Source organism: Squalius cephalus (assembly GCF_949319135.1).
Source record: "Squalius cephalus genome assembly, chromosome: 10".
Taxonomy (NCBI): Eukaryota; Metazoa; Chordata; class Actinopteri; order Cypriniformes; family Leuciscidae; genus Squalius; species Squalius cephalus.
The window spans coordinates 19,601,906-19,623,506 of NC_137131.1; the positions used below are offsets into that span (position 1 = coordinate 19,601,906).

Genomic DNA, 21,601 nt, shown 5'->3' on the forward strand with positions numbered 1-21,601 from the left:
ACAAGTAAATAATTAGACATGAAATATTGATCTGAGTTGAAGTGTTTTAGATCTTTAAACGCAAAGCTTCCGCGGAGAGAGCTGGGTCATTCCACGAAATCAGTGCCTTTTCAACTTTGAAAAATTAAAATATAAAATAAGTTTAAACAATTTTTTTTAAATATCCATTAAATGAAGACAGCATAAAATATCAAGAAATCGTATTGTGCCATCTCAGGCTATGTAATTTTTTATTTTATGACTATTTATCTACCTCATGTTTTGATATTTTTGTCATGCCTGTTACAGACACATGCGTTACTATATACTATAGTTTTAATTAAAAATATGTTATAGTTTTCACATATATGAGCAGTATTTTAGTCCCTCTTTTCACTGGAATTGTTTAAAAATTTAGATTTTTTTTTTCAATCTTATATTTGTCATTCAGATGACCAAGAACATACAAATTTTGGAGGGTGACCACATGTCAATTAAGAAAAATATATATTTTTACAAGAGAGATATTAAAAGAAGGGCTTTGTCAAAAATACAATATAGATAGGGTTACAATGGAAAAACTTGGAAGGCCATTTCAAATATAATTTTTATATTTTTTTATGAAATTAATGACAGTAACAGGATTGACATCATAGTAACAGGAATGACCAGAGTAACAGGGATGACAGGACACACATTCTTCAGCGTACACTGCACATATTTGTTTACATAATTTTGTAAAGTTTTACCTTTTTAAATTGTGTTACTTGACATAGTTGTATTAGTGAAGCACATTACATTTCTAAGAGATCTAAAGATTTAAGGGTATTGTAATTAGAGTAATTAGACCCATGCGTCCATCTGTTTGTCTATGTGAGTATGTCCCCTCACAGAACTTAAAATATACTGATCTGGTTCAATTATTAGGCAAGGAAGATAATCAGATCTTGGTCTTTCTATGATCATCTGAAAACAGATGCTAACATTTGGTTTCACTTTCTTGAACATTACAAGATTGGGGCGAGGGTCTGCAGTCACCTTACTGCTATTGTTTGTAATCACACTTACATGGATGAATTGACAATGAGTTATGGAAAAAAATTGTTTTATTGAGACTAATCATCTTTTCCTGGTCATTAACATGTTAAAACCAACTGGAAGTATTAAAACCAAACAACAACAACAACCAACACATAAAAGGAGCCAACATTTTACCAAAAGGCAATAAGGTAACCAGATGCAGATGCACCAGCAATACCAACTCTGAATGATATAGGCATTGGCTCAATAAAACACCCAGGATGACCTTTAAAAATGTTAGCAATTTACACAGATAAACTTTAAAAACAGTGTGGCTAAGGTGACACCTAATCTATGTCATCCCTGTTACCCCACATGTCAAAACCTGTTACTATACCCGTTACTATACAAAAGTAACAGGCCTGACAGTAACAGGTTTGACAAATTCAAGCTAATTTGCTAATTGCTAGCTATTAGGGCAAGGCCACAAAAGCACATGTTGTACACTTTGAAAGGATATTACTTGTAGATATTGATTACATTAATTTAAATAAATAATTGTTTAAATTTATACTTTAAAAATTAGTAACAGTTTTGACATTGCATGGTGTCCCCACCTCAGTTATACCTAATAAATCATCAAAATAGAGTATTATAGAAGAGAGAGAGAAACAAACTTGTGTTTTAACTGTTGGAATAATGATTGAGAGATGATATAACTTCCTGGAAGTGATGTCACAGGAATGTACCATTATTTTGCAAGGGGTTTTTGGTGAGGGTAACAGGCATGACATGAAATCAGGGGACACCGATAAAATGGTTTATATTTTATTTAAAATAATGTATATTTATGCCAAAACATTGCTTAACAGTGACACTATACTTAGAACAATATGAAAATGTGATTTATGTATAATTTTGCCTTCAATTTGCAAATTAAAAGTCCTGCTGAAAAAGAACAATCACAGGGAGGGACAGGCCAAAAACCTTACCCTTATCAGCATAAATGCAATTTTAATTATTTAAAATAATATATAAATGACTTTAATTTAATGTAATATTGAGGAAATAATACATAGTACTATTATGTTTTTAAATCACAAATTTATTTGTTGTTATAGTAATTCTACGTCTGATTATTTCTCAGGGACACAAAAGGCACCAATTTCGTGGAATGACCCAGCTGTTGCTAGCAGGGCAAGTTCAAGCTAGACAGACATTTAAGACATACGGTTTACAGACATTTAAGACATACGGTTTACAGTCATACATCTTATTACACAGCATTTCGCCACATAAATAAGTATGGAGATAAGAGAGATATTGATTTCAGATTAAACGGTTTTAAAATCTTACCTGATTGTATCTTATAATAATATTGCCAAAATCCCATTATAATTGCATTATGAGTGTGCATTAAAACACACCCATTGATACTATTACTGTATTGCTGTAATTAAGTGTTGTTTGTTGTAATGTTTAATAAGTAATATAGGTAACACTTTAAAGTAAGGTTCTTTTAGTTAACATTAGTTAATGTATTAACTAACAATGAGCAATACATTTGTTACAGTATTTATTAATCTTTGTTAATGTTAGTTAATAAAAAACAGCTGTTCATGGTAATTCACACACTGTCAAAAAACAGTACACTACTGGCAGCTGTAATGTTTTTTTTTTGTGTGTTTTTTTGCGGTGCATTAACTAATGTTATCAAATACAACCTTTGATTTTAATAACGTATAGTAAATGTTGAAATTAATATGAACTAAGATTAATAAATGCTGAAAATATATTGTTCATTCTTAGTTAGTTAACTAATGTTAGCTAATGAACCTTATTGTGAAGTGTACCGTAATATATCTTCAGGGATTATATTATTTGCATTCTTATTAACCAGATTATTATTCATAACTATTTAAAAACATTGTTGCTATTGTTATGACTATATGATTAAAAGTTATGTTTATCACTATGATTAATAATGAATGTTATGCAGTAATGGTTATTAACTCATACAATGTGTTTTAATAATAGTAGTAATAATAATGATGATGTTTTATTGACACACACATATCTTTTTAATGCTCTTTCTCTAGATGTCAGGAGTCATTGATATGACCATGCAGAGTGACATAATGGCCACCTTTGAGAAGAACTTGGACTGAGATATAAACAAATAAAAAATGTGCTTGTTTGTGTTGCGCTTCTGTTCAGTGAACAGTGCAGGCCGTCTTTCCCCTTCCCATACTTGCTCCATGAGTCCTGGTGACTGAAACGGGTCTTGGTGTTTTGACAGGCAAAAAAATACTGCAATACAGCTGCATCACTTGACATTTGTACTAAATTAGCTCTTGTAAAAATAAGAATACAGTAGTGGGCATTGTACAATGTTGTAAGACCAATATTTGCACCATTAACAGTGTTGTGTATATTTTTTGAGGTTTTTTTTATATTTTGATAAGTTTGATGCTTGGATCCAGAAATGCCTGCACTGAAACGCTGCTGATTGTCTGAGGCAGTTTTGAAAGAGAAACATGTCTTGACGATTCACAACAGTTTTTGTTATTGTGTATTTTTGTTTATAAAGAAGAATGTTTACTTCACTTGATTATTATTGCCATCTGAATCTTTGACACATTCCATCACCCCTTCTGCTGTATGAATATTGCATAGCTGGTCGTCTTGCGCTAGCTGTTGTCAGAACTGTAAAGGATATTCCTGTGCAGGGCCCCGTCCCTGTTTATCCTATTAACTAGTATTTCATATATTTGACTTGATGCAGCAATTTAAACAGAAAATGTGCTGGCTGCGTTTAACTTGTCCTGTTTAAGTTATATATATATATATATACATATATATAAAAAAAAAATATTTCTGTAGTGTCAGAAATGTAATGTAAGCATGTGTGTATAAATATTTAGCCTTTTTTTTTTTTTTTACTGGGGGACAATTATTATTATTTTTTATTTTATTTTTCAGTTGTCCGTCTTTGACGAATCAGACTTATTTAGATGAGTTATTGCACTTCCTGTATTTCTATTTGTATCCACTTGGAAGTGCAGTGCCATATGTTTCTCTCTTGGAGATGATAGGCAGTTCTCTGTGCCTAAAGTTAGTGGGTTCTCCAGAGCCATGTTGATTCCAATGTGTGATCTGGTGATTGTAACTGCACTGAAAACATGTTCAAAATCGTTTCTCTGACTATGATGGTTGTGACAGTTCTCATCCCAAGCACTTTATTCATTACACCGCCATGCTGAGGTGTCACAGGCTAGTGAGGGAAAGACATTATTTCAAAGAAATTACATTCTAAAAGTTAAATCAATAAAAGAAAAATAAGTATTTTCATTAAAATTTGTGTTGTGGTCATTTATAATTATGTTGAAAAAATATTTATATTTGGGTCTTGTTTCCCAGTACATATTCGTCCACATCATATAATCACTATACTGTTCAAAAGTTTAGGAAAGTAATTCTACAAGGACATTATATGTAAATGACAGTGATGACATTTATGTTATAAAAAAATGTGTATGTATCAAATCAATACTGTTCCTCTGAACTTTTTATTCATCAAATGATCCTGAGAAAAACAGGATTGGTTAATAAGAAGAAATGTTCCCTGAGCACCAAATCACCATATGATAATGATTTCTGAAGGATCATGTGACACTGGAGACTGGAGACAATGATACTGAAAATTCAGCTTGTCATCACAGGAATAAATTACATTTTATTATGTATTAAAATAGAAGAGTTACGGTATTACGGTTTTTACTGATTATTTTAACATGGGAATGAACTTTGGCTTGACCATCTGTTGTTGGAAAAGCAATTTAGAGATTTTCCAGGTGTTTATTTTAAAACGTGTTCCAAACAAAAATATTTTTAGAGAATATTGTTCGAACTGATAATCATTTCCAAGGATTCTATTACATAAACATTATATTAGATAGCCTAAAGTCACACCAAAAAAAATGGTATATGAAATTTCGAAATTGATCCGAGTATTTCACTGCACAACTTTGGTTCCAATTTTTATCAGGTTCCATCCGTTTCATTTAAATAATCATCAAGCAGTAATTAAATGTCCATATATGTGTTATTTGGACTGTCCTTGTCTTTAACGATATTTTGTTTCTTAACTGTAAGTCAACAGCAGAATAGTAAGATTGTAGCCTACAACTTTGTGTCCATACATCTTATTTAGTAAGACCAAGTAAGAATATCTAATTTGCTCTAGGCGGACTTTAAATTGGTCTCAAATAATCGTGATTTCTATGCACCATGATGAGGCACTGTATACTTTTGTATCCTAGGTAAAATATAGAAAGAGAGATAAACCTCGTTTACTAAAACGAGATCTCTCATGACTGACGAAGCTTCTACTCATTATTACCGGGAGCGTTCGCGAGAGTCCAGAGAACTCTGCGCGCGGACAGTCTATGAGCTCGCGCTTGAGCGCGAGGTGGGCCCAGGCTGCTGCGTTGACTATTATGGGAGCCTTCTAGTTTTGTTTGTCAGTGTATATGGGGTGTAATGGTTTAGTCCGAGGTGCAAACACCTTTGGGACTGACTGAGCAGCTCTCCTGTCACGTAAGCGCGACTCCGCACCGTCTACACAGGGAATCAGGGATCCTCCCCTGTCAGGATGCGCTCGTGACGGTGCGACAGGGCTATTACGATGCACGTCGTTTTTGAAACAGGCAGTTGAGTAAACAAATCAATAGAAGCCGTGATCAACAAGCGCATTCTTGCAGTAATGTAAAGATGGCGAGACTGCTTCATAACTTGCTGTTGTTGATAGTCGCGCTGACGCTAAAGATCAGAGTTATGGGATACTGGTCTCTCATCTATGGATATTGCGCGCTATGCACGGGCGTAGCGCTGCTCAAACTTGGCTGGAATATCATCCTACGACCGTCAACAACCTTTCAGTGGACGGTTCGTGAGACACCCCCCGCGTGCCTGAATGACACGTCCTTGGGAACCCACTGTTATGTTAGAATCAAGGTAAGAGATTTCGTTAAGCATCGGTGTAAGATGGATGCATGACAGTAGCCTGTATGTATAACTTTACCCTTCGGTGCTTCCCATAGGATTTTTTATTGCTCAGATGTTACTGTTGCAAATTCCTCCTCAGTTATATTTCTTTTAAAAATATGAACTTTATTGTCTCAGTCGCACAGTAAGAGTATATAAACAAGAAAAAAAAAAAAAAAATCACCCTGATGATAAATTTGAAGACAAATATTTGTGTATATCGATCATATTTGCAGATTTTGTATCTTGCCAAACTAGTTTGAGACATTGTTGAGAACAATGTTAAAATTGTTGAGAAGATGTGTGAAATGAATTTGAACTCCTTTTAATCTCATTGAGAAACATTTGAGACATTAAAGTGATATATCACCCAAAATGAAAATTCGGTCATATATACTCACCCTCATGTAATTCCAAACCTGCATGACTTTTGTCTATACAATGGAAGTCAATGGTAACTAAAAAAAAAAAAAAAAAAAAGTCATGCCGGTTTGGAATGCCATGAGGGTACGATGATATAATGTTCATATTTTTTGTTTCATAAGGTATCCCTTTAAAGAGATTGCATTTGTGATTTTTGTCCTAATGGGTTTTCTCCTGGAAGAAAGCAGTGACCATCAGTGAACATAAATTCAGCACCATTTGGGTGGACAGCAGTGTGATCAGTTTCCCACAAAATAATAGTCATTGGACTTTGCTGTCCGCCCCAGTGGTGCTGAAAACATCTAGGCAGTCTCAAGATAGCTGTGATGTATATACCTGCAGAGCTTTATAGCGTTCAAATGTTATTCTAATCGTATGCACCTTTCTCTAGAAAGTGTTCAAGTTTTGTTCCTGAGTATATGTGTAATCCTTTTTGTAAAGGAGGAAAAATATTGTAAAACGCTCCCTGCAACTACTGGGAGTGAGGAATTTGGTATAGAAAAACTCTTGCATCAACTCATGATTTCTGTATAAAAGTAAAATAACAATTGACCTTAAATAAGTAATATCCAAATGTGCTGGAAAATAATCAATTATTTTCCCGCAGAGTTAAAAAATAAGAACTTTATATAGTTACAGTTGTTTTCTGAACCCAAAACTTTTTTCAAAAGGACAATTTCACATTGCAAACAAAATTCTCTTTAAATAGCCACCCAACCCGAGGATACTATCACATGCAATTTGATGCAGGCTGTCATTTAACAGGGCATGAATTTGATCATAAATGTCAATGGAAGATATTGCTTTAATATTAGCTGAAGCCTGCGGACAACGCCCCCTCTCTCCCTGATACATTTTATGGCTCTATAAAGCAGAGAGTGATGTGAGAGTGGATTTTACATCAGGATGGACAGGCCCGAGTGATTAAAGGAACCGGGCAGCTTTTATGAAATCCTCCATGAACGGTGAAGAATAACTGCCTCTGGTCTCTGTGTGGTTTTAGGAGTCTGGGCTCAGATTTCACTATGTTGCTGCCGGGGAACGAGGAAAGCCACTTATGCTGTTTCTGCATGGATTCCCTGAGTTTTGGTGAGACTCAAAACACTCTCGCACACACAAGGGAAACACTTCTCTACTGGGATGCTGCCAGACACAGATCGGAAATATGTTGTTGTGGAATCAGTCCACATTATACACATGGAGTCAGAGATAATATCTGAGACACAAACCTTTCCTTTCAACACATGCTTCTCTCTTTTCAAGACACAATGTCTAAAAATATCAACCTAATGCTATTAATATCCTCTTGAGATTCCGAGGTGTGCTGTACTATTGTTATGAAATGTAAAACGGCCGATATATTGTGTTACTGATATATTGTGATATGGAGTGTCGTGACATTCAGACTATCTTGGGACCAGTGAAGCTGTCGTTTCAGTGAGCTGCCAGACAGCAGAACTGCGATCAGGACAGGACTGTGCCTAATTAATGTGGCATGGCTCCTTTCTGCTTCACTAGCCATTCCACTGCTCCAGAATCAGTGATGAACTCTTGGACGAGTAGAGGAGACCTGGAGGACGCCCTTTTTTCTGACTTCTGCTCCACTTTAGTTTGCTGCATTCAAAATTGCAAGTCAAAGATCTCCCTCACTTCTGAGCAATAGGGAAGTGTTGAGGTTATTATAGGGTGTGTGTGTGTGTGTGTGTGTGTGTGTGTGTGTGTGTGTGTGTGTGTGTGTGTGTGTGTGTGTGTGTGTGTGTGTGTGTGTGTGTGTGTGTGTGTGTGTGTGTGTGTGTGTGTGTGTGTTAATTGGGTTTGGGTCATGAGAGCCTCTTCTCTCCTGACCCGTCAGCTTTTCCTCAACTTTCTCTCTCTCTCCCTCTTTCTTCTCCATCTTTAAGACACTAATACCATTACGGAGTGCTGCCAGAATGTACTAATACAATTCAAAAAATGTTTGAGTGAGTCAAACTAACTTCAGGGTACTTTCACTCCATACATTTTTAACAAGCCATTTCATTTAAAGTGCTATAGCCTCTGCTCCTTCAGATTTTTGGCCCAAGTGGATTTCAACACACATCATTTGAATTTGTACTATTATTGTAGGTTTAAAAAAAATGTGGCAGAAATGACCAATTCAGGTCTAAATTTGGTCAGTCTAATGAAGTCGTTCCCTACCACCTGTTACAAATATTCAGTTGTGTTTGTCCTTAGTTTCGTTTTCATGGACTTGTATTCATGAGTTTCCTGTGTTCCATTGTTCTTTTCCCGTTTCTCTTGTGTTTTCATGGTTACTAATGTCATTAGTACATTTGTTTAATTCAGCTGTGTTACATTAATGACCTCGTTTAACAGCATCCTTAAGTTCAGCCTTCTCCTGTTCTTGGCGTCCGGTCTTGTACTTGTAAGCGTTAGTAACTTCCTGTTGTTCTGTTTTATGCTGTGGATTACGATTAAAAACTCGTCATTCGTCATTGTCTGTCTGTCTGACACCACCTTGTCTTTTGCACAGAACTTGCAAGATCCTCTAAAATATAAAGGCTGTTATATTTACGTTTATGAGCTATATTTACATTAACACTATGGGGGGGAAAAGAGACTGGTTACATGTACACAGTTTAAAAGTTTTAAAAAAATTTCTGTAAAATTTATAAAAATGTTTTTGAAAGAAGTCTCTTATGCTAACCGAGTATACAGTAATACTGTAAAATATAATTAAAACAACTGTAATTGTACATTTTAATATATTTTAAATATTTTAAAAATGTATTTTTTTTCTGTGATGCAAAGCTGAATTTTCAGCATCATTCACAGTCTTCAGTGTCACATGATCCTTCAGAAATTAATATGCTGATTTAATGCTCAAGAAACATTTATTTTTAACCAATGTTGAAAACAGTTGTCGCTTTTTTTTTTGGAGTAAACTGTGATACTTTTTTCAGAATTTTTTTTTAAACATTAAACAGCCTTTTTTTTTTTTTTTTTTTTTTTTTTTTTTTATGTTTATTGGCTTTTGTTTGTACATTAAAACAATAAAATAAAATAAAAATTAATTTATAATATAAACAAATAGACAAAAAAATATAAAAATAAATAAATAAATAAAGACAATAATAAGAAACACATTACAGGACATCAAGAACAAAACTAAACCATACAATAAAATAAGAAAATTATACATTTTGATATCACAGTTCGCAGCCTTACATTGTGTAGTTTAATTTGCTATTTCAGTCATCCCATGTTGTCTGATCAACTTGGTTACAGTAGTGCAAAAAGGGAGCCCAAAAGTCTTTTAGTTTCACTGACTAGGGGAGGGTCCTTGGGTCTCCTTCCATTTTAAAGCAATAGCACGCTTGGCCTGAAGCAAACTGAAATCAATTAGTTTTCGTTTTCTTGCATTCACCTCAAGATTTACTGGGTATATATGAAACAAACAAAATTTACGTGCAAGAGGGACATTTTCTTCAACCAGTTTACCAATCATACAAATAATCTCCTTCCAAAATCCTTGAATCTCATTACACTCCCATATACAATGATAAAGGGTACCAATTGCTTGTTTGCATTTTAACTATCTGGAATATTTGGATTAAATTTATGTAGTTTGACTGGGGTAATGTAGGTCCGCATAAGCCATTTATATTGCAGCAATTTACACCTAGTATTGATGCTGTGATTTTGGGCAAATAAACAAGATTCCATCCATTCTTCTTTAGAAATGTCTTCCTGAAGATCATTTTTCCATGCTGTTAAATAAGACAGCGAACTCTCTTTTGATCCCTGATAAAGTGTGATTTTCTATAATTGACAAAGGGGGTTCTAAATAATTTTTTATTTCAGAGTGTATAAAACTTCTTATTTGTAAATATTTCAAAAAATGTTTCTGAGGGATATCGTATTTTCTCATCAGTTGTCGGAATGACAACATTATACCTTCCTCGTATAAATCTTTTACTTGACTTATTCCCTTATACATCCAGTTTTTAAATCCCTTATCACTTCTCCCCGGCACAAAATTTGTATTACCCCAAATTGGTATCAATTCAGACTTTTGAATGGTAGTGAATAAAACTGAAATATGAAACTGACTGTCAGTACAGTAAAATAATTGTGATTATTCATTCATTCATTCATTCACTCACTCATTCATTCATTAATTTTTCATTATTTATTTATTTTTTCTTACTTTTCCATGGACTCCCCAGCTCCCCATTGTGACTCCCTGGGACCCACTTTGAAAATCCCTGCTCTATACTATCTTATGGATTTAACAAAAAAATAAAGAATGTAGAAAAGAGAGAGTGAGTGTTCAGATATCTCAACCTTTTGATCTAAATTGAATAGCAAACTGTATGCTTGTGTAACTTGTAGAAATCATAAAAAAATGTACCCATGTTTTTCCAGGTTCTCCTGGCGTCACCAGCTGAGGGAATTTAAGAGCGAGTTCCGTGTCGTTGCCGTGGATATGCGAGGCTACGGGGAGTCTGACCTGCCCTCCTCCGCTGAGAGCTACCGACTGGACTACCTTGTCACCGACATCAAGGACATTGTTGAGTATCTGGGTAAGAACAGACTGCCTCCATTATCTCAGCCCTATTTCCATTTCACATTCCAGCCTGTCTAGAGGTTTTGATAAGGCTGTTGTAGTGGTGAATGCTAATGTAGCATTCTTCCCAATAGTCTGTAATGTGAAGGTGACCCGTTCACAGATGTCCTTGGCTTTTCAGATGCGTATTGTCAGTTTAGGCTGCTAATTATCTCTAGAGTTTAAATACAGAATTACTACTTGAGCTACGTTACTGTGTGACTCAAGGACAAGGACAATTGTGGATGAACACTGTATATCATGTCAAAGTTAAATTCAGCTTGTCTGCTTGCACACAGTGGCATGTGTGTAAGCGGCTGGTGGTGTATTATGACAGGCCGTCAACGACACGTTATTAGGATTCATGATGATGTCTTGCCCCAGGGTCTCAGCTCCTTGACATTGGAATCACTATATTGCAGACGGTGGAAACTTCCACCCTGGCTCACAGCAATGGAGTCATTCATCCTTAGTCAGTCCTTGATATGACACTAAATGAACTGCAACGTGATATTATTGCAAAAAAGAGGACAGTGTAAACAGTATTGCTAAGTAAAACATTAGGCCCAACATACATAATTTTTTTTTTTGTTATATATTGTTACATGAAAAAGAAGAAATAGTTCTAGATTTCTAGATTTTAATTAATTGGCTTTCTGTGCCATATTTTATATGATTTAATTTATATTCTAATCTACAGATCCCCGCACGTGACATGCACACAAACCAAAACTACTGTCCGAATGAGCACCATTGTGCAATGTGTCTAACCACTTACAGTTCCTTCTTAAAATGTAATGCTGAATGTAAATTAAAATATTTATTTTTAAGTTCAAAATTATGGAGCCCCATATGACACACAGGTAAAAAGTAATTCATGTTTTAATAATTTGTTCCCTCTTTTCAGGTCAATCGTGGCCACATTGTATTCATTCCCTCATTTTAATTTAGTTAATTTACCATGTTTTAGCTAAAACAAGGAAACAAATTAGTAATACAATTGTCCAGGAATTAATAAGGTGCAGGAACGAATTCCTAATGTTTTTTTTGTTTTTTTGAAAATTAGAGGACAATATTTTTGTTTGGAACTGTGGCCTTGTGGTTAGACATTATGCTATGGTGCTCAGTTGGAAAATATGAGTTCGAGTTTAGCTTGTGTAATTTCCCGATCCTATTAATAAGTCATGGTTCAATGCTTAATTCATCGCAACAAAAATTTTTCTTTTTCTAACCCCTGCATGTCATGAAAATATATGAAATCATGTAATCATGTAAATCATGTAAATCATATAAAATGCCACTGAATACCAATTATAAGTAAACTCTGAAGTAGAACTGTTTTAACTTGAATCCCAAATATCAATTTTATTTCACAATAGAATGATTATGGTGCTTATTTGGAAAAATATGAGTTTGAGTTTGGTTTGAGTCATTTCTCAGTCCTGTTCCCCCTGTTTTCGCTATCATTTCCCATCTTGTCTCTCATTTTTTCCTGTTAATTATGAGGCATACATACACAACAAACACAAACATGTCAGCTTCCTCCTTCTGATCCTCTCCTCAGGATACAACAGATGTTTTCTCGTGGGGCATGACTGGGGTGGCATCATCGCATGGCTCTGTGCAATTCACTACCCTGAAATGGTGACAAAACTCATAGTGCTGAACAGTCCTCACCCCTGTGTGTTCACTGGTAAGAGCTCTATACACCTGACAAACAGACTTCCTGTTCAAATATGCCAGTTCCAGAGGCTCTGCCTTGTTTTAAGGGCTCATTAGTATGACCTGCATCATTCACAATGAAATATTGTGGTTTTGCCCAGGGAATCATGGGGCTTTGCCCTCCATCTGTCTCGTGCACTCCAGCCTGGATGAGGAGGTAATTACAGGCTGGCTTTTGGCAGAGACACAGGACCCTCTTATAATAACACTCAGTACTTGCCTAGAGTGACACATACACTAATACACCTTTTGATTTTCTTGTTCTTTTGATATGTATCTCCTCTAAATGGGGTGTCTTCAGTCTCAACCCTGTAATGCACGTTATGAAGCACGTTTGATTCAATTTTCTTACATAAACTGGATCTCATTACTGAAATCAAAAGGTATGTTGCCTAGAGACAACACTGTGGAAAAAAATAATCAAAGACTGATAATAGAAACTACCTGCAACATGGCAGAATTAAACAAAATTGGCTCCTAGCTCATCTTTTAATTAAAAAAAAATTTAAATACTTAAAAGGTAGATATTATAACATATTTTAACACGTAGATAATGTAAAAGACTCTAAATGTTTTACAATTAGGTTTATCTACTAAGAAAAGTGAATCGTATTTTATGATGGCTGAAAAATCAATGCAATTTGCTTCTCTGAGAGCAGTTCTCCAGAGCAAAAATGTGTGTCCCCCATGCATTGGAGATTTTAAATTATTTTAAAATGACTGCCAGGATATAGTGTGACCAAAAAATCTCTTTACTCATTTATTTAAAATCTAAATCCAAAACCATTTCATTGCCATTTTATATATGACTCATGTGCTTAAAAAAAAGAAAAGAAAATGATTTGGGAGGTAGAGACCCGCGCTTCCCGCTTCCCACACAGAAGTGTCTTCCTGCCTCCTCCAGCCAATCAAACCTTGTCCCGCGCCACGCTCTGTTGCGTCAGGTCCCGCGGGAGTGCAGGTCTCTACCCTGTTGTTGCCACCCTGTACAATGGTGGGTTAAAGGGATAGTCCACCAGAAAATGAAAAATCTGTCATCATTTACTCACACTTATGTTATTCCAAACCTGTGACTTTTTTTCTTTTCTGCAAGACACAAAAGAAGATATTTTGAAGAATGTTGGTATCCAAACAGTTTTGGTTTCCATTTAATTCAATTGTATGGACAAGTCAATGGGAACCGAAACTGGTAAGCAAGTGTTTTTTCTTAATTTTCTGTCTTCTCTGTCCAGATTATGCCCTTCGTCACCCCAGTCAGATGCTCAAGTCAAGTTACTACTTTTTCTTCCAGTTGCCACATTTTCCAGAGCTAATGCTCTCCATCAATGATTTCAAGGTGAGCTTGACAGAATACAATACTGTTTAAAGGTTATGGGTCAGTAAGGTTTTTTTTAGCATACTATTCAGTAAATATGCATATGCATTAAATTGATTTAAAGTGACAGTTAAGACATTGTTACATTGAATAAGTCAAATAAATGTTGTTCTCTTGAACTTTCATCAAAGAATCCTGTAAAAAAAAAATCCAGGCTGCTGGAAATTCAGTTTTGGTGACACATGAACAAATTTAGCTGTAAAATATATAAAAATATAGAAAACATTATTTAATTCAATTATTAAAACAATAATATTGTATTACTATTTTTACTGTGTTTTTGAACAAATAAAGCCTTGGTGGGCATAAGAGACTACTTAAAAATCTTAGTGACTCAAAATAGTTGTATATACTTTTGTTACTTGATAAACCTTACTGTAAGAAATTAATGTAATGAATGTACAGCAAATAATAGATTCTGAATTTCTGGACTGATTTGAGAATTTCATATAAGGAACTGTAGCTTATAAGCTTAGAAATGCTAAATTACTAGACTGTGGGTTGATGCTATATCTATTGTTTTAATTACCCATCATTCTGGATAATTCTTCATAACTGAACAGCTTTTCGGTCCAGCATGTAAATTTGTTTGTCAGAATTACTAATACAGAGTAAATCAGTAGGCCAAGTATATCCATCTGTCTTCAACACACACAGCTGAGTCATTATGAATCAGCTCTTTAACTAACACTTTGGTTTGTTTTGGATAAGCAAGTAAGGAAACATTTTCTCCACCAGCATCACGTAGTGACCCACAGTTCTGCAAGAGGAATGGCTCAAAATCGCTCTGGCCACTGTGCAGGACTTGTATCTGTCATTCCCAAGATGAATTCATGCTGCATTGGCCGCACAATTAATAATAATAAACTAATAAATTATTGTGGTCTTAAACCAGGTCTTTCAGTTTTGTTATCCAAACCCTGTAAGTACATAGTAGTTAAAGACACCTCATATAAAGTGGGACTTCTTTCTCATTGCTTGCTAATGTGGATTTACAGGCGCTGAAGAATCTATTCACCAGCCGCAGCACAGGCATCAGTTGTAAAGGCCGCTGGCTCACCACAGAAGACCTCGAAGCATATCTGTATGCCCTCTCACAGCCAGGGGCCCTCACAGGGGCCCTCAACTACTTCAGAAATGTCTTCAGGTACTTGTGTGTCTTATTTAAAAAATCTTATAACACCCCCAACATTGGAAATGCTCTGCCTCGTTTTATGAGTACAGAACCTATTTGTACTACTGTATAAGTTTGGTACCATTCTGGACATTATTAGTGGGATAATTTATGAGATACATCATAGGATCCATTAGCGCCTGCACTAAGCCATTCGGCTGATATCTCTAAATAAGCTCTAACTTTAATAATGTTCAACCAAGGGAAAGAAGGCTTCTGGGGGGTGTTTGGCTCAAGGTTATGGTGCAAAGGACCCTAGGTTGATTTTACTCCGAACCATCCCTTTAACACACAAAAATGCTGCTTAGTTACTGTCAGAAAATGTCGCCCTCTAGTGCCTGAAATGCATATTTGTTTTTTTATATATTATTATTATTTACTAACTTTTTTGAGGAACTGTTTTTTTTTTGTTGTTGTTTTTCGGCTATTGCAGCAGTAATTCCTATAACATCATTGTTTCTTATAAAGAAAAAAGATTATATAACTATTTCCAAATGTTATAGACATAAAATAAATCGGTATCATCATGATTTAGGTGGACAGAATGGGAACTCATTTCATAAGTGCATGTGTCCCTGTCAAGAAGGAAAGAGATTGATTTCATGCTCTCTGAACTGTGCATGAGCAGCCATTAACTCACTTGCTGATGTAGTAATGATATTCATTCATATTGAGTTCATATCAGCAACAGATCAACTGCTGGGTGTATCTCTGAGAGTACTAAACAATCAAAATGGGTGTTTCAGTTCATTTTAATATACCTCTGACATTTGTAGAAATACTCTTGCTTTAATCTGCTTGCGGAGTGCATGTGTTTGAAACATGTGAGACGTGCACGCATGACTGAGCCCTCCATCTGCTCCTGAAGCACACTTTGATTATGTCTCAGGGCAGAGCTGCGCTGACTGTGTTTGTGTGTGCGAGTGAGTGTGTAGGTGGGCAGGTGGGTGTGTGTAGGAGGGCGCTGACATAACAGTTTCTACGGAAACCAGAAACACTTAAGTCCATACCAGAGAACTGAGGACAGGAGCCTAAGGTGTCCAAACCTTTAAACATGTCAACTGGTGTGTCCATGGTGGGTTTTTAGGGCTGTCAGAAAGCCAGAGGGCTCTAGGGAGTCAGTGGAAACATTATAGAGAAAAATTAAAGATTTTACAAAATGTATTTTTAATATTGTCAATGTGGAATGATATTTATTTTGAAAAACAATATAACAATATTTAGCTGAATTGAAGATATATGGAAACATTACAATACATCTTATAGAGCGTAGAAAAAAAGATACAATATAAAGTCAGATAATATTTTGCTTTGGCTTCAGTGCAGTAATAATATAAAAGCTAATTATTTAATTTAGCATAATAGCACACTTTTTCTCACATACAAATAGGTCTTTATACATATTCTAGCTGCCTTCATATTTTAGGAAGGGGGTCTCTTGCAAGGAAGTCTTCATGTATGGGGATCCATACCATCAAAAAGTTTGAAAACCCCAGCTATATACTATTCTTAAAATGGCACTGATATTTGTAAATGTAATATTTCTGTTACGTAACTTGGTGTATTAGAAACCTGCACAACGAGAAATAATTCTAGGAAACAGACTTTAATCACAAACACTCAGAAACCAGGGGAAAACCACACAAACATTAATGAGAACAGACAGAGACGTTTAGTAGACAGAGGGTTTAAGTATAGAGCAGACAAAGGAACCTAATTAGTAAATGAACAGGGCAAAGGTTAATTACATAACTAATTAAACAGACTGGGGAAAACTAAGTCACAGGACTAAATCAAAAACACAATGAAAACATAGGAGACAGACTATACATATAACAATTTCATGTTTACTGAAATTTGTATATGTTACAGACTGCTTTCCCTATGATCATTCTGGCATCTGAAAATTATCCAATAATTTATACACCCTCAAGCCATTCTAGGTGTATATGACTTTCTTCTGTAAGCCAAACACAATCAGAGTTGTTACGAACCCTCAATCAAACACTTGTTAAAAGGGTAAGCAACTTAAAAAGGACACATTAAACGAGGTGCATTCTAACCAATAACACTTATTATAGACCAAAAATAATGAATGCACTCAAACTCACGTTTCCTAACATTCAAACAAATGAAGAGAAAAATACAAATGTGATCAAATTGACCAAACCAAAATCAAGACACCTTCACAAACTTCACCCTTAAAGGAAGAAGTCAACAATATATGCATTAGATCAAAGACAACAAAAAGAACACTTGAAAAACAGCTTGTATCCAGTGACTGTCTAGGCATAGTGCCGTGCGTGGTGTTCATCGTCGCGTACTTCGACCTGTATCACTCTCATCTTGACTCCTCCTCAGAACTCCTCCCTAGTTATTCTTCATTCCTCCTCAACAACAAACCCAGAGCCAGTACCAAAGCCCTCTAAGGGCCTAAAGCCTGAGCCCACCATAGACCCAGAGCACGTCGAGTCTGTCCAGGTTTATGAGCTGGCCAAAACATCCCTTTTGGAGCTCGAGCCTGAGCCAGTGTTTGTCCTGGAACCCTTATGTGCACTCGCCACGTCCATGAACCACAAGCCAGAGCCCACCGCAAACCCAGAGCCGAACCCTGCCACGTCTGACGACAGGTGTGTGAGCTGGTATCAATGTTCACCCCTGAGAGAGTGCTGGTGGAGTTGGACATCATGGAGCGGATTTCCACTCATTTTCCTACACCTGAAGTATATTCCTCCTCATGTGAACTCCTTTATACCCTGATTCCCTGATACATACAAGCCTTGTTTCCACTTTGGTCCCGTCTAGTCCAAAGTAGTTTTTGTCATTGTTGGTTAAGCCCAGTTCCAAGTGGTCTTCGTGGCCATTGAGTCAAGCCAGTACCAAGTCTCCTTCGTTGTCCAAAACCAAGACTCTTTCGCCATGGATGGTCCAACTCAGCCTCCCACTCTCAACTCTCTCCTCCTCTGGCAAAACCATCCAGTTCTTCGGCCTTGCCTCTGCTGTCTCCTTTCAGCCCTGTGGCTCCTCCAGTGTTTCTGACGTGTTGCTCAGATCCTCCTTGGGCTTCTCAGTCGTCAGCTCTGCCTTGGTGCATGAATCCCTCAGCTCCAGCTCCACCTCAAGCCTCCGAGCTCCCGACTCCACCTCGGCCTTCCGACCCATCAGCTCCACCTTGGCTCAACGCTCCCTCTGCTTCACCATGGTCCGTAATCCTATAGGCTCTGCCAGGCTCCCTCCGGCTCCACCTTGGTCAGTCATCACCCCGGTTGTGCCATGGACTTCCGGTCCTCCGGCTACACCTCATCCCCATCGGGCCCTTCTTTCCCTCTGCTCCACGTTGTCATCACTCCCACTGGCTCAACCCCGGTCTGCCAAGCCCCCATCTCCACCTTGGTCCCACAAGCCTGCGGGCACTCCTCGGCCTTCCAGTCCATCGGTGTCACCCCTGATCTTCGGCTACGCCTGGGCCTCCCTGGCACTTAACCATGCACACCTGTCACTCATCAGCCCTCATCATAAGCACTATTATAGCACACCATCACAAGTTGTCTGGCCTCGTCAAGAAAACACGTACTCACTTACCTGGATTACTTAACTTTGGATAACAGCCGTAAGCATCTAGTTTTATCCTCAAGCCTTCTTCAAGTAATCGTCTAGAAATCAAATTCGTCTCGTCTTCCCTGTCATCTTCTCTTCTCGTCTGATCCCTAGTGTGTGTGGGTCACCCCCCTCCTGCCATCAAAGAGATGACTGGCATTTACCAATGTTATGGCTTACCTTCTGCTGTGTCTGTTCCTGCTGCCTCAATAAACTGATCTAGTGTTGTTCTTCATCGCTTTCGTCATCATTATGTCAGAGCCAGTTTGTATTGGTAGACAAAAATTACCTTATAAATTGTTAGAAGGTTTTTTTGTTTGTCATTTTGGGGCTTTTTTTAAAAGTTATTATTATATTATTATAACTTTATTATTATTATGATTATTTGTTTAAAAATATGTCATTGTTATAAATATTTTGTTAAACATAATTTTCATAATTTGAAACTAAAATAAAAAGGTGTGACATTTTAAGGAATGTGATTATTTCATATTTATATGGATTTCCATATTTTCTGAGAGGTATGGACCATGTGAGTCATCAAATGGCATTAAACAATTTCTAAACAAACTGCAAAATGCTGCATTCTTAAATACATTCATTTAATGCATTAATTGCTTCCGACAGCACTGAAAAAAAAAACCCCGATCAGCATCATCTAGTGGCTGTGTGTGGGACAGAGTGAAGAGTGAAGCGTGGTACATGCTTACAGCTCATGATACAGTGTTTTCAGTGTCTTGGAACGGCTCCTTTTACAAAAAAAAACAAAAACAAATTCATACATCATTCAGTTGTTTCGTGTGAACGAATATATTTCTTGAGATGACGCCATGTTTACATCATTTATTTTTTAGAACAAGGAAAAAAAAGTTTGGATAGGGAAAGCTCTGGCTTCGTGTGGATGTGGCCAAAGTCTTCATTTTGTTTCGTTCTTTTTCTTGTGTTGTTTATGCTGCCACACATTTTCTCTGTTTATTATTTGTTGTTTCCTGAGTTGATTATCTCCTTTGTTTTTGGTTTAAGTATAAATTAAAAGTACTTCTCCTCTTCATTGCCAGCCCAGCCATGACAGATTGATTGGGAACAATTTAATTGGTAACACTTTACTATAAGTTTTAATTTGTTAACATTAGATAACTACATCATTTAGCATGAACTAACAATACAAATATTTCTACAGAATGTATTAATCTTCGTTAATGTTAATTTCAGCATTTAGTCATTCATTAAGTAGTATTTGTTTAGATTATATAATGGACCTGGGCTAACATGAACCATCAATGAACAGTTAACAAATATTAATAAATACTGTAGCAAATATATTGTTTGTTGTTTATGTTAATTAATGCATTAACTAACGTTAAAGAGACCTTAAATGCTATCGATTAATAAATCATCATATCATGTAATTAATTTGACATTTAACATTTTGAATCAATTGACAGTCCTCATTTTTGTATTATTTGTATTCGGCAGTGTCCTCCCACTGAGTCAGAGTGAGGTGAAGTCTCCTGTATTGCTGCTGTGGGGAGAGAGAGATGCCTTCCTGGAGCAGGACATGGCCGAGGCCTGCCGTCTGTACATCAGAAACCATTTCCGCCTCAACATCATCTCTGGAGCCAGTCACTGGCTCCAACAAGACCAGCCCGACATCGTCAATACACTCATATGGACTTTCATTAAGGAGGGAGAAGGACGGAAAAACTACAGGAACTTATAATGGGGTCCTTCGCCCTCTGAGCTTGTCTGAAGAGGGGGACCAGGGATATGCCTGTGAACAAAAACCAATGTAATGATTAATGCAATCCTCGTTTTAAATTTGATACATTTAAGATATAGAAAGAAATCAAAATTCAGTGAAGCGGAAAAGAACAAAAGCACATTTTAATTGGAGGGGTTACGTAGAGGGTAGTACGTTTAATCTATTTTCTCAAGTTTGCACATGACATTCGCCTTAAGGTTTCTTGGTGACAGTGTTTAAAAGTGTGTTGCAAAATATCTGTGAGTAAGTTGTAAAGTGTGGTGCCTTTCAACATACCATTTTGCAGCGTAAAAGATGTGCCATATCTTTTTGAGGCCGAGCTGTGGGGTTGTCAGCCATTTGTATCATCAGTTTTGATACTCTCTAACACGTAACACAGTCTTAAGCGAGTCCTTAACCCCTCCACATCTCTATCAGGTAGTGTTGTCTTAGTGGAAAATATTGTTCCTCTTCTTTTTTGTATTTTTGACAATATTTGGCTTAAACGTTTGAGAATGTCATTATTTTGATCCTCCTGTATGATAAAACAAAGTGATGTTTCAATATTGTACACTTTTTTTGTATCTCTTCCTAAACATTGCATCTGAGACAATAGAAGCAGCTCTGTGACATTTTGATTTTATAAGCAAATAAATAGGCCTAATAGTGGGAACTTACTCACTTGAACTCTCGGTTACCTTTGGTTATTGATAAGAAGGATCTACAAATAGGCGTAGGATCTACAAATGTCTGGTCTTCTTGCGCAAATAAAAGGTTGCAGTTACAAATTATTGTGGAAAGTCAAAAAGTCTTGTCAGAATAATTTGTAACTGCATCTACCAAATTTTCAGAAAGCATTTCCAGAATTCATAGACACTTTAATTACATTTTCAATATTTCCTGCTTTGTACATCCTTGGTCAATTACATAGCAATC

The 21,601-nt window shown here is 36.4% G+C and overlaps 2 protein-coding genes across 4 annotated transcripts in view; both read left to right on the forward strand.

Moving 5' to 3' along the window:
- brdt (bromodomain, testis-specific) overlaps positions 1-3,609 on the forward strand; it is a 28,767-nt gene extending 25,158 nt beyond the window's left edge. For all 3 annotated transcript variants that reach the window (XM_079883191.1, XM_079883190.1, XM_079883192.1), the window contains one exon: positions 3,099-3,609. In XM_079883191.1, the coding sequence (XP_079739317.1) occupies positions 3,099-3,167 (69 nt within the window). In that variant the 3' untranslated portion in view covers positions 3,168-3,609. The remainder of the gene's footprint in view (positions 1-3,098) is intronic.
- A 1,813-nt stretch (positions 3,610-5,422) lies between these two features.
- ephx4 (epoxide hydrolase 4) lies at positions 5,423-21,353 on the forward strand. Its single transcript, XM_079883209.1, has 7 exons — positions 5,423-6,015; positions 7,472-7,557; positions 10,876-11,033; positions 12,621-12,749; positions 14,011-14,114; positions 15,152-15,300; positions 20,401-21,353. The coding sequence occupies exons 1-7, from the start codon at positions 5,773-5,775 to the stop codon at positions 20,642-20,644; spliced, it is 1,113 nt and encodes a 370-aa protein (XP_079739335.1). The 5' UTR covers positions 5,423-5,772; the 3' UTR covers positions 20,645-21,353.
- Positions 21,354-21,601: the final 248 nt, after the last annotated feature.

Excerpts from the sequence above, each read along its gene's own strand:
- ephx4 (XM_079883209.1), top strand. The coding sequence starts at position 5,773 with ATGGCGAGACTGCTTCATAACTTGCTGTTGTTGATAGTCGCGCTGACG. Across the intron at positions 7,558-10,875 it reads CATGGATTCCCTGAGTTTTG|GTTCTCCTGGCGTCACCAGC; the intron begins GTGAGACTCAAA and ends ATGTTTTTCCAG. Across the intron at positions 14,115-15,151 it reads TCTCCATCAATGATTTCAAG|GCGCTGAAGAATCTATTCAC; the intron begins GTGAGCTTGACA and ends GTGGATTTACAG.